Source organism: Sus scrofa, chromosome 13 (assembly GCF_054392235.1).
Source record: "Sus scrofa isolate SSC_HxYL_T2T_F1_AM1 chromosome 13, Sscrofa_HxYL_maternal_Yorkshire_Landrace_v2.0, whole genome shotgun sequence".
In the NCBI taxonomy this organism is placed as follows: Eukaryota; Metazoa; Chordata; class Mammalia; order Artiodactyla; family Suidae; genus Sus; species Sus scrofa.
Window position 1 is genome coordinate 49,675,537 of NC_139395.1, and position 14,997 is coordinate 49,690,533.

General features: G+C 43.0%; 2 protein-coding genes across 11 annotated transcripts; one reads left to right on the forward strand and one right to left on the reverse strand.

Moving 5' to 3' along the window:
- Positions 1–5: 5 nt before the first annotated feature.
- Positions 6–11,140, reverse strand: GLT8D1 (glycosyltransferase 8 domain containing 1). Of its 10 annotated transcripts, none has more exons than XM_001925457.6 (10): positions 11,114–11,140; positions 6,544–6,594; positions 6,361–6,459; positions 3,370–3,583; positions 1,960–2,077; positions 1,647–1,731; positions 1,370–1,482; positions 877–1,043; positions 669–781; positions 6–507 (listed from the first exon to the last, which is right to left on the reverse strand). In XM_001925457.6, exons 2-10 carry the CDS (start codon positions 6,557–6,559, stop codon positions 317–319), a joined length of 1,116 nt encoding a protein of 371 aa, XP_001925492.3. In that variant the 5' UTR covers positions 6,560–6,594; positions 11,114–11,140; the 3' UTR covers positions 6–316. The 10 variants fall into 10 exon arrangements, with proteins under 10 accessions (XP_001925492.3, XP_005669698.2, XP_084844703.1 ...); XM_005669641.4 differs by having other exon boundaries at positions 8,680–11,140; XM_084988577.1 differs by having other exon boundaries at positions 6,544–6,912; positions 8,480–11,140.
- Positions 11,141–11,708: 568 nt separating this feature from the next.
- Positions 11,709–13,393, forward strand: SPCS1 (signal peptidase complex subunit 1). Its single transcript, NM_001114288.2, is given in 4 exon segments — positions 11,709–11,827; positions 12,191–12,250; positions 12,337–12,423; positions 12,907–13,393. Coding segments are annotated over 4 exon segments (309 nt in total). The 5' UTR covers positions 11,709–11,791; the 3' UTR covers positions 13,033–13,393.
- Positions 13,394–14,997: the final 1,604 nt, after the last annotated feature.

A 14,997-nucleotide genomic window follows, 5' to 3' on the forward strand; every position in this document is an offset into this window, starting at 1 on the left:
GATACTTATTGAGAAATGTAGTTTTTATTTTATGTTAAGCCACAGGTTACAAAATCAAAACCAGGCAGCAGTGTTGAACTAGCCACCACGGGCTGTGTCTAAGTCCATTCACCTCTGTCATTCAGCACTGTCAGTAAGCAGATTCTTGGTAAGGCAGACGAGGCAGATGGGGCAGTTTGTCCTTTTTTTTACCCAGCTGAAATGTCCCTTTTTCCATGAGTTCCTACAGATAGGCATTGGAGCCTAGCAAATCACGTCACAACATGTACTGCCTGCCAGGATTTCCTGAGAAATGCTTAATCGCACAAATTATATCTTACTTTATATTTGAGATCTCCACATGTCTTCGGATTAGGCTGAATTTGCCTGTCGGGTCTGGAATATACCATTTTTCCCAGATATCAGTATATGAAGCAGTTCTTCCCCATGGTTTAAAGTGCCCATTCCAATGGAGTAACTTGGCAGCCTTTACAAACTGGGGTGAGTATCGTTTTCCAGCACTGGAACCTTACATTGAGAGAAAAAGGGCCAAGTGACTGTGCTAGTCAGACTCAAGACAGTACCACATCAAAACTGCAAGAAACCTAATGGAAACAACAAATCCCATCCCTGAGGGTAGTCCTTTAGATGCTTTATTAGCTTTGGCCTTTGGTCAATTATCTACTTACCAAGGTGGCGAACATTCCACATAGGGTCAATGGTGGAGTGCTGTTGATAAAATACGATCAGGAGTGGTGGTGTTGTGATGCTGCCAGCCAGTGTTCTGCTATACAGTCCCTCTCTTGGTGGGATGGATAACAAATAGAAGCTGTTAGGCAAGACCCAGCAGGGTTGAAGTACAGGAGGCTTTCACAGCTAAGCCAGTTATATACTTACTCTACATTGAGTTTCATCCATTTTTCCAGCTGGTTAGTTATATTCTGTCTTTTCCATTCTGTCAAGTTTGCAACAAAAACTCCAGGATTAAATGAGCAGGTGCTGGCTTTCATGGAAAGCTTACGAATTCTTTCCTTTTTATAGTCGAGATATCCAATGTAATTGTACTAAAAACACAAATGGGATATATAGTATGTCTACTGCTTCAAGTAATACTCTGATAACCATTCTGCTTACTTATGACTTAGCTTTGATTATTAGCAAAGGGCTGTATGTAAAGCAAACAGAAGTGACATTTGGGATTACAAGTTAGTATGAACCCACAATAAACCTTAAGCCAGATGTTCAAGGAGAATTAGGTTGTCAAATCTATGAACCAACTTATAGGAAAGCAGCCTTGAGAAAAGAGTTCCTTAATTTTTCTGCCTCTCCCCCATTAACCTTTATTATAGGGTATGGAGTATCTATTCCCAGGGTCTAATAAGTAATTTACCTGGTTCCCTGCTCCACGGATGACAACTTTAGTAGAGGCTGAATCGCAGTCTTCTGAAAATGCAGCTGCGTGTCCTGGCTTCAGTGGTGTATTGTACAGGGCAAGAATATCACCTGAAGTAGATAAGGTTGAAGATTTACACTGGTAGTTGTCCCAGGATTCCCTATTCCTCCCACCTCTTCTCAGGATGACCTTTTTATAGGATGCCAAAAATTACACAACCACCACTATAGTCTACATGGGACAGAGTGGCACTAATGGTGACATTCTTTGGTACCTTGCACAATTACATCATCATCCATATATATGGCTTTCTTTGCACTGGGAACCAGAATTGGCAAGTAGAACCTTGCAAAAGTTAACTGGAAAAGGAAAAGGAAAGAGGCATTGGCACAGGATTTGTCAGAGGCTTAGCTTTGGTTTACCAGAATCTCCCAGAATGCTTTCTCAGTATCCATGCAAAGGACGGCCAAAGGTCTCAACTTGCAGGCTTGGTCCCCAGGGAACTACATGCACCGAACCCACAGTTAACAGGTACATCAATCATTACCTAACACTACCAAGTACAAACAAGGATGCATGGAACTCACTGGTTTTATGGATTCCCCCTGGTCAGGATCCTCCTTTACTTTCCCTTCCAAAAGTTTACTGTCAAAATTCACAATTTTGTACCTGATGCTTTTCAGGGTACTGCTGCTGAGCCAGGACCTGATGAAAATAAAACACCAAATACTCAGTTTTAAGTAATCATGTCCCAAACCACAGTCTTATCTCTGCCTGCCAGTGATGCAGCCCTAAAAAAGAAAAAAAAGAAAAAGAAAAAGAAAAATAATTCATAGTAACCTTCACAAACAACATGAACCACGCAGAAAAGCACAAGGATAGAAGTGTTTTAGAACTCTGGCCACCATTAACAAAGAGACAAAAAATTTCTTGGAATAAACTATATCTTTTTTTCTTTTTGCTTTTTAGAGCCACACCTGTGGCACATGGTAGTTCCCAGGCTAGGGGTCAAATCAGAGCTGCAGCTGCTGGCCTACAATACAGCCACAGCAACACCCAGACTAAATCTTAATTCAAAGCATCTTCAAAACACAGTTAAGGAGTTCCCGTTGTGGTTCAGAGGAAATGAATCGGACTAGTATATCCATGAGGACGAAGGTTCGATCCCTGGCCTTGCTCAGTGGGTTAAGGCTCTGGCATTGCCATGATCTGTGGTGTAGGTCGCAGAAGCTGCTTGGTTCTGGCATTGCTATAGCTGTGATGTAGGCCATTGGCTACAGCTCCAATTTGACCCCTAGCCTGGGAACCTCCACCTGCCTCCCTCAGGTGCAGCCCTAAATAGGCAAAAAAAAACCCAAAAAACAACCCCCACAGTTTAGACTGTCAGAATGGGTTTCCATTATCACAATTACAATATTAAGGACCATTTACTGAGTGAAATCATTAAGTGGTAGGTGTTTTTGTTATCTTTTCTCATTTACTTAACCCAACAGTCCTCTAAGTTGGATGTTTATTCCCCATAGTTACAAAAGAGTAAATGGGCTCCAAAAGGTCAGGTGATGTTTCCCAATCACTCTGGGTCAGGATTTGGATCAGTGTTTGTACTCACTTCACCATACTACCTCACCATTGCTCCGGTGTCCCTTCCCACTCTACACCAGAACCACTCAAGAGTATGTCCTTGAGATAAGGGACTTGTAAGAGAATGTACATCAACACACTGCTTCTTTCACTGAGAAGATCTTATTACCAAAAACATATCCTCTCGAATTAACAGTGTGCACAGTAACACAATTTACATCTTGGCACAAGTTCCTCTGCTACCATGAGGGACATGTTTATGGTACAATCACATGGAAAATCATATTGCAGTTTATATGTGGTATAATCTTGTATAGAAAAATTGCAAACATGTTGGAAAAAATATTACTGGACTGACAGCTGGCCTGCTCTAGAGCATCCTCTAGAAGCAGAATCATCAGGCAAGCAGAGCTCACCGGAGATGGTCTGCTGTACCGTTGAGCGTCACAATGTAGAAAATCACATTGGAGCGAGTGTTGTGCTGAATGCTGTTTATGGCTGCAATGGCCCCCCCGAGCCTATCTTCAGATGCAGCAATGACCACAGGAATCTCCTCTTGTCTCCCGTCTACCGCATGTTGGGGAGCATTTGGGATAAAGTCTATGGGCTGAAGCCCCACAATTCCTGAATCTGCAAAGAACACACACACAAGGAAGGTAGTGTATACAAAACAATCTCAAGAGCTTTTGATACAGAGCCCAAGACATGAAAAAAGGTAAGGTGAGGATTGTGATAGTTACACCTCACTCTCCCTCATTACAATGTGAAGCATACAGGAGTTCCTGTTATGGCTCAGTGGGTGAACGACCCAACTAGTATTCATGAGGATGTAGGTTCAATCGCTGGCCTCGCTCAGTAGGTCAAGGATCTGGCACTGCTGCAAACTGCAGCATAGGTTGCAGATGCGGCTCAGATCCGGTGTTGCTATGGCTATGGTATAGGCTGGCAGCTGCAGCTCCAATTCAACTCCTAGGCCTGGCAACTTCCATATGCTGCAGGTGCAGCCCTAAAAAAAAAAAAAAAAAAGACAATGTGAAGCATACAGCCCAGAAATTATGTATTTTCCTATATGTAACCTGGCTTTTTGGAAAAGCATTAAAACAAATAAGAAAAGCTGATAGAATTCTGATATACTACTGGTAGGGAAAAAAAACCCAATCTTTTTAGATTGTATTTTGGCAATTTGTATCAAGAACCTTAAACAGGTACATGGCCTTAGTTGCAGAAATTTCCCTTGCATCTTTTAAGGACAAAACCTGAGAGGTTAGAAGTCACAATTTTATTTACAATTGTGAAAACCTAGAAATAGACTAAAAAACATTTTTTTCAAACCATGAATCATGTCCCATAAGTAGTCATGAAATCAGTTTAGTAGGTCACAATCAGAATTTGAGGAGTTCTCGCTGTGGCTCAGCCAGTTAAGAACCTGCCTAGTATCCATGAGGTTGTGGGTTCCATCCCTGGCCTCGCTCAGTGGGTTAAGGATCCAGCATTGCCACAATTTGCTACACAGGTGACAGATGCAGCTCGGATCCCTTGTTGCTGTGGCTGTGGTGTAGGCCACCAGCTGCAGCTCCAATTCAACCCCTAGCCTGGGAACTTCCTCATGTCCCTAAAAAGACAAACACAAAGCAAAAACAAAAAAAGAAGCACATATCATGCTCCAATTCCACTGGTATCATGAGAGCATTGGGGAAAAGAAATGAAAGGATCTGACCTAAAGAAATAAATTAATGGAAGGTTTTAAAAAGAAAAAAAAGAAAAAAAAAAAAAAGAATTTGAGTAAAAAAATAGTTCCTGAATTGTAACTGACTTAGAAAATAAAGTATAAGAGCACTCCTCACACAGCAACTGCAAGTTTTGTTTTGTAAATCTTTCTTTTTGACTTTTATAATACATTCATTCATTTACTCACTCCTCATGCATTGAACACTGAGTGCATACTAAGTGCCGGTCAGTATCTAGGCACTGGGGTTACAGCCATGAATAAAATGGTCAAATCTTTACCACTGCGAAAGGCAGATAGACATAAACAAATATACGTACATACTGTATGTAACACATTCATTATTGTGGGGTTGCCATCAAAAAAGTCTAAAAGTAATTGAACCAAAAGACTTTCCTGTGGTAACTAGTAAACTAAGTGGCATTAAATTTACGTATTAAGAGTTTCTATTACCATAGTGACATGCTTAGGATATGTAAAAAACATGTCATATGTGCCATTTAAATATAGTATAATCTCAACTGTATGGAAAAAATATACATAGAGGAAAAAAATCTAGAAGGTAAGATACTAAGGCAAAATTTTATTAGTTATCTTTCAACAATGAAATCATTTATTTAACATTTACCAGCCACAACTGCTCTCATGGAGTTTGAATGCCATTTTCTTTTTTTGTTTGTTTTGTCTTCTGTCTTTTTAGAGCTGTACCCGCGGCATATGGAGGTTCCCAGGCTAGGGGTCAAATCGGAGCTACAGCTGCCAGCCTAAGCCACAGCCACACCAATGCAGGATCTGAGCCACATCTGCAACCTACATCACAGCTCAGGGCAACACCAGATCCTTAATCCACTGAGCAAGGCTGGGGATCAAACCCGAAACCTCACAGTTCCTAGTTGGATTCATTTCTGCTGCGCCACAACAGGAACTCCCGAATGCCATTTCTTTTTTATAAATGTTCCCACCAAGAGTATGCATTACTTTCATACATATATATGTATGTCTATAAATGCACACATACACACACACATATGTGCACTGTCATAAAATATGCTGTCAGAGCACCTAGTAAAAGGGAAAGCTATTAGTCTTTTCTTGCTCTGGTCAAGTATGGTGGGTGATAATCCAGAAATGTTTTTTGACAAACACTCTGAAGCCTCAAACATTTCTCAATATGAAGGCAGAGCAGTATGAACATCCGACTGGCAGTGGAAGTATGCAACAGTATGCAAAAGTGATTTTTTAAATCAGTTGACAAGACTTTATGGTTTCATTTTACCACTAGAGTCCTATTAATATGGTTAAAGTAAACTAACAGGTGAAGGAAAGTAACCAGATGGACCAGATGGACGCTCTACTGAACACAGCAGGCATCAAACACTAGAGACACTCACCTTTTCCAGCTTCTGAAGCCCAGCCCTACTGAAATATCTGCAGACAGCAGCCCACAGAGGTTCCTTCCTCTAAGGGTTCATGAAAAGATCAACTTCCCAGCAGGGACAAGGTTGCAGGGCTGCAAGAGCACCATCAATGCCACCTGCCTTTCCCAACATCTTTGGAAGCTTCTGTAAGGCCAAGAAGAAAGCCTTCTTTCCCTTAAATCTAGTGATATAACTTAGGATGTGGGACACAGGGAGCTCCAGGTCCTCAACAGATGCCAAGGCATCAGTCAGAGTTCCCATACCTGAAACCTCGTTCCTCAGCAAACTGTTCAGACTGAGGAAGTTATGGTGCAAAACCAGTAAGAAGAGAGCAACTGCCACGACCAGGATGATGATGTTTACTGAAACACAGAGAAGAAAGCATACATTACATCTCTTCACCTTTTGACCCAGTGTAACATAACATAACTGTAGAAAGAACATACCTTTACGGAATGACATCTTTCTCTTCTGTCTTGTATAAATATTAGTTAACCCTACAAACAAAACCAAGCCCCTAAAGTCAGTAGGTACATTCAAATGGCCATCAAAATGCCTATACATTTTTATTCAGGTAGAAACAAGAGGAGCATTTGGTATATTCTACCAGAAACTCGTTTTGAATCAACAGTTCCTACGAACCCAATCTGGGATCTGAATTTTTTACGGCAATCATAATAAAATACTTTCAAGAAACTAACCCAAATTTCTAAGTCAACTACATCCAATAAAAAAAATTTAATGCAAATTTTAATCAATTAATTAATTTGCTTTTTTTTTTAGGGTTGTACCCACAGCATATGGAAGTTCCCAGGCTAGGGGTCAAATTGGAGCTATAGCTGCCAGCCTACACCAGAGCCACAGCAACGCCAGATCCGAGCCGCACCTGCAACCTACACCACAGCTCAGGGCAACACCAATCCCCGACCCAATGAGTGAGGCCTGGGATTGGACTCCCATCCTCATGGATACTAGTCAGATTTGTTTCCACTGTGCCACAATGGGAACTCCCTACACTGCAAATAATTTATTAAAAAAAAATACTTACAATAACTTGGAGAAAAAACCTTGTCTATCATAAACCACTAGATAAAAAGCAAAAGAAATTGCCACCAAGAGGAATGCCTGTGGTCTAACCACTATGGAAACATTTTTAAATGAATTTCTACTTAAAATTCCTAATTAAATCAGACAGGACTCAGTTGTCTGTGATCAAGTAAACCTAGGTCAAAACATCCCTGTTCCAAATTGTATTCCATTCACCTTAAATTGGAATTAAAAAAAAGAAAAAAAAAAAAAAGAACAATTCCAAAATTCATTCTTCACAGCAGAAAAACATAATAACAAAATTTCACAAAATCCAATCTTGTGATCAAAAGTTTAGAGCTCTAGTCTCAGAAATACCCATCTCTTAAGAAAGTGGGGTCCAGGAGTTCCCATCATGGCTCAGTGGAAATGGATCAGGCTAGTATCCATGAGGACACAGGTTCGACCCCTGGCCTCGATCACTGGGTTAAGGATGCAGTGTTGCCATGAGCTGTGGTATGTCACAGACACAGCTCGGAGGTGGCATTGATGTGGCTGTGGCATAGGCCAGTGGCTACAGTTCTGATTTGACCCCTAGCCTGAGAACACTCCATATGCCATGGGAGTGGACCTAAAAAGACCAAAAGAAAAGAAAGAAAGAAAGTAAGTGTTGTCCAATACTGTCACTCTGCCAGAGGTTTGTGCTCTCCAGCTCACCTGAAGCCTCTACTTTTTCAAAACAATTTCAAAAATAATTCAAGGCCTTAGGTGGAGTTAAATTAAACAATTAGATTTCTACAACAATCTCTGGGTAATGTTTCATTAAAAACAGATTTTAGGAGTTCCTGTCATGGCTCAGCAGAAATGAATCTGACTGGTAACCATGAGGATGCAGGTTTGATCCCCAGCCTCGCTCAGTGGGTTAAGGATCTGGCATTGCTGTGAGCTGTGGTGTAGGTGGCAGATGCGGCTCAGATCCCGCCCTGCTGTGGCGTAGGCTGTGGTATAGGCTGGAGGCTACAGCTCCAATTCCACCCCTAGCCTGGGAATTTCCATATGCTGTGGGTGTGGCCCTTAAAAGACAAAAAACAAAACAAAACAGATTTTATTCAACCAGGATATTGTGATACTACATTTGAAACTTTGACTACTTCATCTTCCCCCTTGGGAGTACCTAACATAAGGCCATTAATTTTACAAAGCACTTTCAAATACAGCCTATTTCTAAAATCGAAGTTGGTTTGAATTAATTTCATCTTAAGTAAAAGTAAAGTGTGTACCTATTAGGCACTTGATTTCTCAAGGCCTTTGAAATGAGAAATATATTCAAGGGCTGTTTAAAAAATTGGGGCTTACAGGCCAGATTACAAATTTGGGAGAACATAATTCAGATTCTCAAAGAACAATCTAAAATACACACACACACACACATTCTCTGTTTCTTTCTAGAATGGTATATGTAAAGTACATTATACCAACAAACTTCCTCTCTAAAGATACACATTGTCATATACTTTGAGCTATGTGCCTCTATCTCATTGAGGGCTGAGACTTACCTATAGAAGCCAACAGACTGGGGCTCTTCAGACAGTTCTAAAATCTGCCCGCTTGGAACCAACTTCCACCGAGACTGGAGAAAACTATCTCACTTGAACAAATCTCATTTAGTTAATGGTTTAAGGGACAGCGGTTTAGCTGAACAATGTCCAGTAACAATTACCTGCAGGTACTATGTGGACAGAGCACCTATATTTGTGCTATTCCAGTTAGCAAGATACAAGAAAAACACAATCCTAGCAGGTATTTGATGTACTTAAATTTGCATGGCAGAAACCACTTGCTCCTAAAACTCTTCCACAGTTATCTCCATGCAAAATGCCAATAATTATGAAGTGTCTGATCCATACTTCCTTTCCTGGTGCAATTCCTGGTCATGGAATTCACTGATCTGGTTAGAAAGAATTCTTGAAAATGCATGTACACCCTGGGATGTGCAATAGTGGCTATATTTTTGCAAGAGTACACAACTGTGTACAATTTGATCAGTAATATTCAATTGTTCATTATGAAAATTAGTATTTTGTTTAGAAATGATAGGACCTTTACATTCCCAAATCACTCACAACACACACACACTACACACATACACATGTACCTATATGACATGCATTCCCAGCAAGATGGGTGAAAAAACCTTAGGGGGAAAGAATGTTTTTTTTTAACTCCATAGTGACTTGCATTAGTACCTATATTTTCAATAACCTTTTCTGCTTTCCTTCCTATTGTTATATGCTCCCATGGAAGGCCATTCCACTCATGTTCTGCAACCTATCCTGTAGCTGCTTCCTTGGTGCGGCATCAGCAAACCCTTCCTTTCTCTGCTGGATCACACACCCAGCAGCATCTTATCAGGCTCTGGTATCTTCCAGTTAATTTAAAAAATAAAAATAATTTTTTAAAAAAGACACCATTTCCATATCCCAGTGGAACCCACAGACCCATTTCTTTGTTCCCTCTCACTCCAAAAGCTTTAAAGGATATAAAATCTCTAGCCCCACTTTCTTTCCTCTTGTCCTCTCTTCAGCCTCTTCCAACCAGGCTCGGTCCCAACTTCTCCATTTAAACTGACCTTGACAAGGTCATTTTTCTGTCCTCTTACTCATCCCTTCAGAGGCCAAGAAAGCTCACCACTCCATCTCCTCAATTATGAAATTATCTCATTTGTTTGATTTGTTTCTTTATTTCTGCCTTCCCTAACCAGAATGTGAACTCTATGAGAACAGGGACCCTGGTGAAAAGTATTTACTGGTGTATCTTACTGTGTCTGGCAATGGTAGTTGGTATGTGATTATTTGTTGGATGATGTTAATGTTGGATGTTGTTAATCTAGGAACAAGGCTGGTTCTCAGCTCTGAAACAGAATACAATCTTTGATAATAATCATGAAAACAAATTAAAACACAGGAAAGACATGAATTCCAATGGAGAACTCTCTCAAACCAAATCTGACAGGTAGTCTCCTTTCCTATTATATCTTTACAGCTCAAATACCGTAAAGTCTCTACAGCAACTGCCACCCTGACAAGTGCACTTAAAAAGGCTAACACAAAGGGTCATGTCTACTTCTACATACAAGAGAAAGTTTGTTTAGTCTCTGCTTCCACTTTCTGCTGCCTCTTCATCTGGCTAGCTCCTACTTGGCTTTCACGAGTCATGAAAGCCTCCTGCAAACCCCACATTCAGCTGAATCTATCTAAGCTGAATGGGGTCTCACATCTCCCAGCTTCGCTACCCCCTAGTAAATCTGGCTTCTGTATGTGACTGTCTCCCTTGACAGACCCTGGGCTTGAGGAAGGTAAGGGCCTGGTGTTGGTCACAGCCATATTCTTGGCCCACTGCCTAGCACAAAAAAAAGGTGCCAAGGTTTTTTGACTGCATGAATGAGACCGACCTGGAGTGAGTTGAATCCCACCATCTGTGACCCCGATGCACAATACACCACAGAGGCCAGCGAGCCAGTTGGGACTCACGGGCCCGGGTTTCCCAGAACGCTATCTTTCCGGTACGTGGGTATTCCATCTTGCTCAGAGAAACCGGGGAGGGCCTAAGCTTTTGAGATAAACACCAGCCTTAAAAGAGAAGCAGTGAGAACCCTTGGATGGCCTCTATCGGGAGCGCCAGGCTAAGTCTGCGAGGTGAAGCCGCCGAGCAGCCTGGCGGACCAACTTGGAGACTCCCTGAGTGGGAGCTCTCTCCATACTGGTGCAAAGAGCGGACGAAGACAAGTCCCCTCTCCCAGGGGCTTCCCTTTCTCTGGATGATGGGTTCTGGGGTAGTTCCCTCTAAATTCTGGGAGTCAACAACGCTCCCTTACGCTTAGAGGTGTTCTGAGGGGTGACACTTCGGGGGTTACCCCCTCCAGGTCCCGAGACCCTGGGCTAACGTTCCAGCAAGCCATTCCCCTTGGTCGCTCCCCGCGGTAGCCCTTACCTGTAGCCCGAGGAGGAGGAGGAGGAGGAGGAGGAGCCACCGCCCGCCACCCAGCCCGCCCCGCCAGCTCAGCGTCCGCGTCATAGGTCCCGGGGCCTGGCCCGCCGCCGGGCCGCCCTCGTCCCGTGCACTCCAGATCGAGCCCAATCGCCGACTAGATCCGCAGCCTCGACGCAGTCCCTGAGTTCCCAGCGCGCCCGCCTCTCGGACCGCAAAAGCGTTTCGACGAACAGGCGCCACCGGGCAGCCCCACCGCCGGGGTCCTTGCCGAGAAAAGCCCGTCGCCAAGGAGACGGGGCGCGCGCCGGCGCCGTTGGGTCGCGCGGGCACTGTCGATGATAGTTCGGGGGACCCGAGCCGCGGCTCCCGGCCCGGAACAGCACTGACGGCGAACCCCTCACGGGCGCGCGATGCCTCGACTCGTCCGCTACCGTCAGCATTTCAGCCCTCGCAGACAGAGGGCCGGCCTACAGCCAGCTCCGAAAGTGCGGGTCGCTTAGAGAGACCGGGGGCGGGGCCTTGGGCTGTCCGAGTCTGCAAGAGACATCCGCTTCCGGCGCCGTGGCCGTCGTAACCTCCGGTTCAGCAGGCCTGCTGAGCTGTACGAAACTAACCCAGGTCCCTACTGTCCCTGAGTCCCGGCCGCCCTCCCTCCGTCGCCCGCTTCCTGAACCAGTCATGCTGGAGCATCTGAGCTCGCTGCCCACGCAGATGGTGAGGGTGCTGCCCGCCTCGGCCCCAAGATCCCTGAACGCCATTCGGGAGCCTGGCAGCTCCGCTACCCTTGTCCGAGACCGACCCATCCGGTGCAGTGTAGTTTGTATCCTGGAGGCTACTCTCTTCCCCGAATTGTACCTCCTGGGTCCCCTTCGTTCTTTCCCTGCGAGGATGCCCTTGCTCGGGCCCCATGAGGATGCTTCGTTACCCTCGGGAAACCCAGAACGTCTTTACTTGCTCAGGTTCTTTGGGGAGGCCCTGATGTTGGGATTGCTCTGTGCCAAAGCTGTGAGGCCAGAGCAAGAATTGTACCTCCTAGGTTGCGGAACCATTTCCTGCTTTACTCTCCTTCACCTTTAGGATTACAAGGGCCAGAAGCTAGCTGAACAGATGTTTCAGGGAATTATTCTTTTTTCTGCAGTAAGTATTGGTTTTGCATAATCTTCTCTCCCCGTCTCCCCCCCACCCTAGCTTGACTGTATTTAATATACTTTGTTTGTCTCTAGATAGTTGGATTTATCTACGGGTACGTGGCTGAACAGTTCGGGTGGACTGTCTATATAGTTATGGCGGGATTTGCCTTTTCGTGCTTGGTAAGGAAATTTGTGGATATTTGGATGTTAGTGGCAACTCAGGTTTTTTCTGAATTGGGTTGTTTTGGCCGGACCTAGTAGTGAGGACCAACACCAACTTTTCCCTCATCCTTCCCTTGCTATCATTGGAAAAGTAAGTGCCAAGTAGTATCACATGAGGTTAAGCTCCATAAGGAATACAGCTCATTCATTTCTTTTGGCAGGTGCGCCAAGCAGTAATCTTATAAAGTCAAAGCTAGATCTTAAGACTTTATGGTCTTCACAGTGCTCCCTCCTCTTTTATCTCTTAAAACCGTGTGTAAACAGTGAAGCTTGTTCTCACTTGGAGTATCTTGTCTGGATGGTGGCACAGTTTTCAGAGGAATGTCAGTTTTATTGTTTTTACCTCAAGCAGAGGAGTCGTTTGGGAACCTGGCATTATACATCATGTTCTTTTAAATTTTTAATGGCCATAATTGATGCATTGTCTCTGTTCTGGCCCAGCTGACACTTCCTCCGTGGCCCATTTATCGCCGGCACCCCCTCAAGTGGTTACCTGTTCAAGACTCAGGCACAGAAGACAAGAAGCCAGGGGAAAGAAAAATTAAGAGGCATGCTAAAAATAACTGATTCTGGATTTCATGATTCAGCTTTACTACTGCACTTGCTTTTGTTTTGTGTGAGATGAGCTACCTTGTTTTCTTAACCAAAACATGAGCTAAAAATAACACCTGTGCTCAGTTATGTATAGGTTTTGTTCTCTATATTTCACTTCTCAGTAGGTTTTGATTTATAAATATTTGAGACCTCTTCACAGTCTTCTCTGAATGGAGAACAGAAAACAGAAGTATGCAGAGTTTCTTTCAGGTCTACAAAATAATGAAGAATAAAAGCCTCATAAATGATAGTTCAATTTAACTATCAAAGTTTTGTAATTCATTATGAGTAGTCAGGCTGTTTTAATGTTTTCAATTAAAACTCAAGAGTACAAGTCATTGTCTAAAGAGTCTTTTGTTCATTGTTCTGCAAGCATGACTACTGCTAAAAGCCAAAGTTAGAAGTTTGTGGTTGTGAAAGTGTTAAGAACCATTTCTATTTTCTGAACCTACAAGTACCTACTATACATCTTTCTTCACAACAGGAAGCATCTGTGAAAAAAACTTAGTAATTAAATTTGTGGTAAAGAAGGAATTCCCTTGTGGCACAGTGGATTAAGTATTGTCTAGCATTGTCCCTGCAGCAGCATGGGTTGCTGCTGTGGTATGAGTTCAGTCCCTGGCCTGGGAATGCCATGAGTGCGGCCAAAATAAAAATAAAAAAAGGCAAAGTGAGAGCCTTTAAAGCTGTAAATTCCTTTAAAATTTTCTGGAGGGCTAAAGAGAAAAATGTTCTAAAGGTCTTGAGTGGAAGGGTTATTACAGGTAATACTCTGTTTCTCAATATTAGAATATATGATTTCCAAACTAGGAGTTTGGAAAAAAAAAAAAAGAGCAAATACCTTTTAGTACAGCAAAAGTCAGGAAAGGATTTTAAAGAAAGGGAAGAAGAAAAACAAAATGGAAGAAAAATAAAGAGGTAGAAATAAGACCAAGCATATCAACAAGTGTAATAAATGTGATTAAAAAGTTAAGAGCTCCTGGAGTTCCCATCATGGCTCAGTGGTTAACGAATCCGACTAAAAACCATGAGGTTGCAGGTTCGATCCTGCTCAGTGGGTTAAGGAGCCGGTGTTGCCATGAGATGTGGTGTAGGTCACAGATGCAGCTCAGATCCCCAGTTGCTGTGGCTCTGGCGTAGGGCAGTGGCTACAGCTCCTATTAGACCCCTAGCCTGGGAACCTCTGTATGCCACGGGTGCGGCTCTAGAAAAGGCAAAAAGACAAAAAAAAAAAAAAAAAAAAAAAAAGTTAAGAACTCCCAATAGGGTTAAGAATCAAGTTACCACATGTTCTCAAAATAATACCCAAAGTGAGTTCCTCTTGTGGCTTAGCAGGTTACAAACCCAACTAGAATCCATGAAGATGCAGGTTGGATCCCTGGCCTCGCTCAGTGTGTTAAGTAAGGATCTGGCGTTGGCGTGAGCTGTGGTGTGGGTCACAAATGCAGCTCAGATCTGGCATTACTGAGGCTTTGGTGTAGGCCTGCAGCTGCAGTTCGAATTAAACTCCTAGCCTGGGAACTTCCATATGGTATGGATGTGGCCCTAAAAAGCAAAACAAAAAAAAAAAACACCCAAAGGTTGAAAACAGGAGCAAGGCTATATTAGGCAGATGGAAGCAGAAAGGAAGACTAATAGTGAAAAAGTCGGATACTTAATGTCAGCATTAAATGGGGCAAAAAGGAACATTTGATAGCTATAAAATGTCTCTTATGAATCATACATTGAATAAGATGTGATGAAGTATATGAAGCAAAGATATATACAGGAATTTGGCAAAGCTGCAGTCTTATAAGAGACCAACACTACTTTTCAGATTCTGATAAAGTGGACGGACAACTGACATAAAGTCTGGTGTACTTGTTCCATGTGTACCAGGAACATATTCCCTCAGATATACATGACTTGTTCTCTCCTTTCATTCAGGTCTCTATGCAT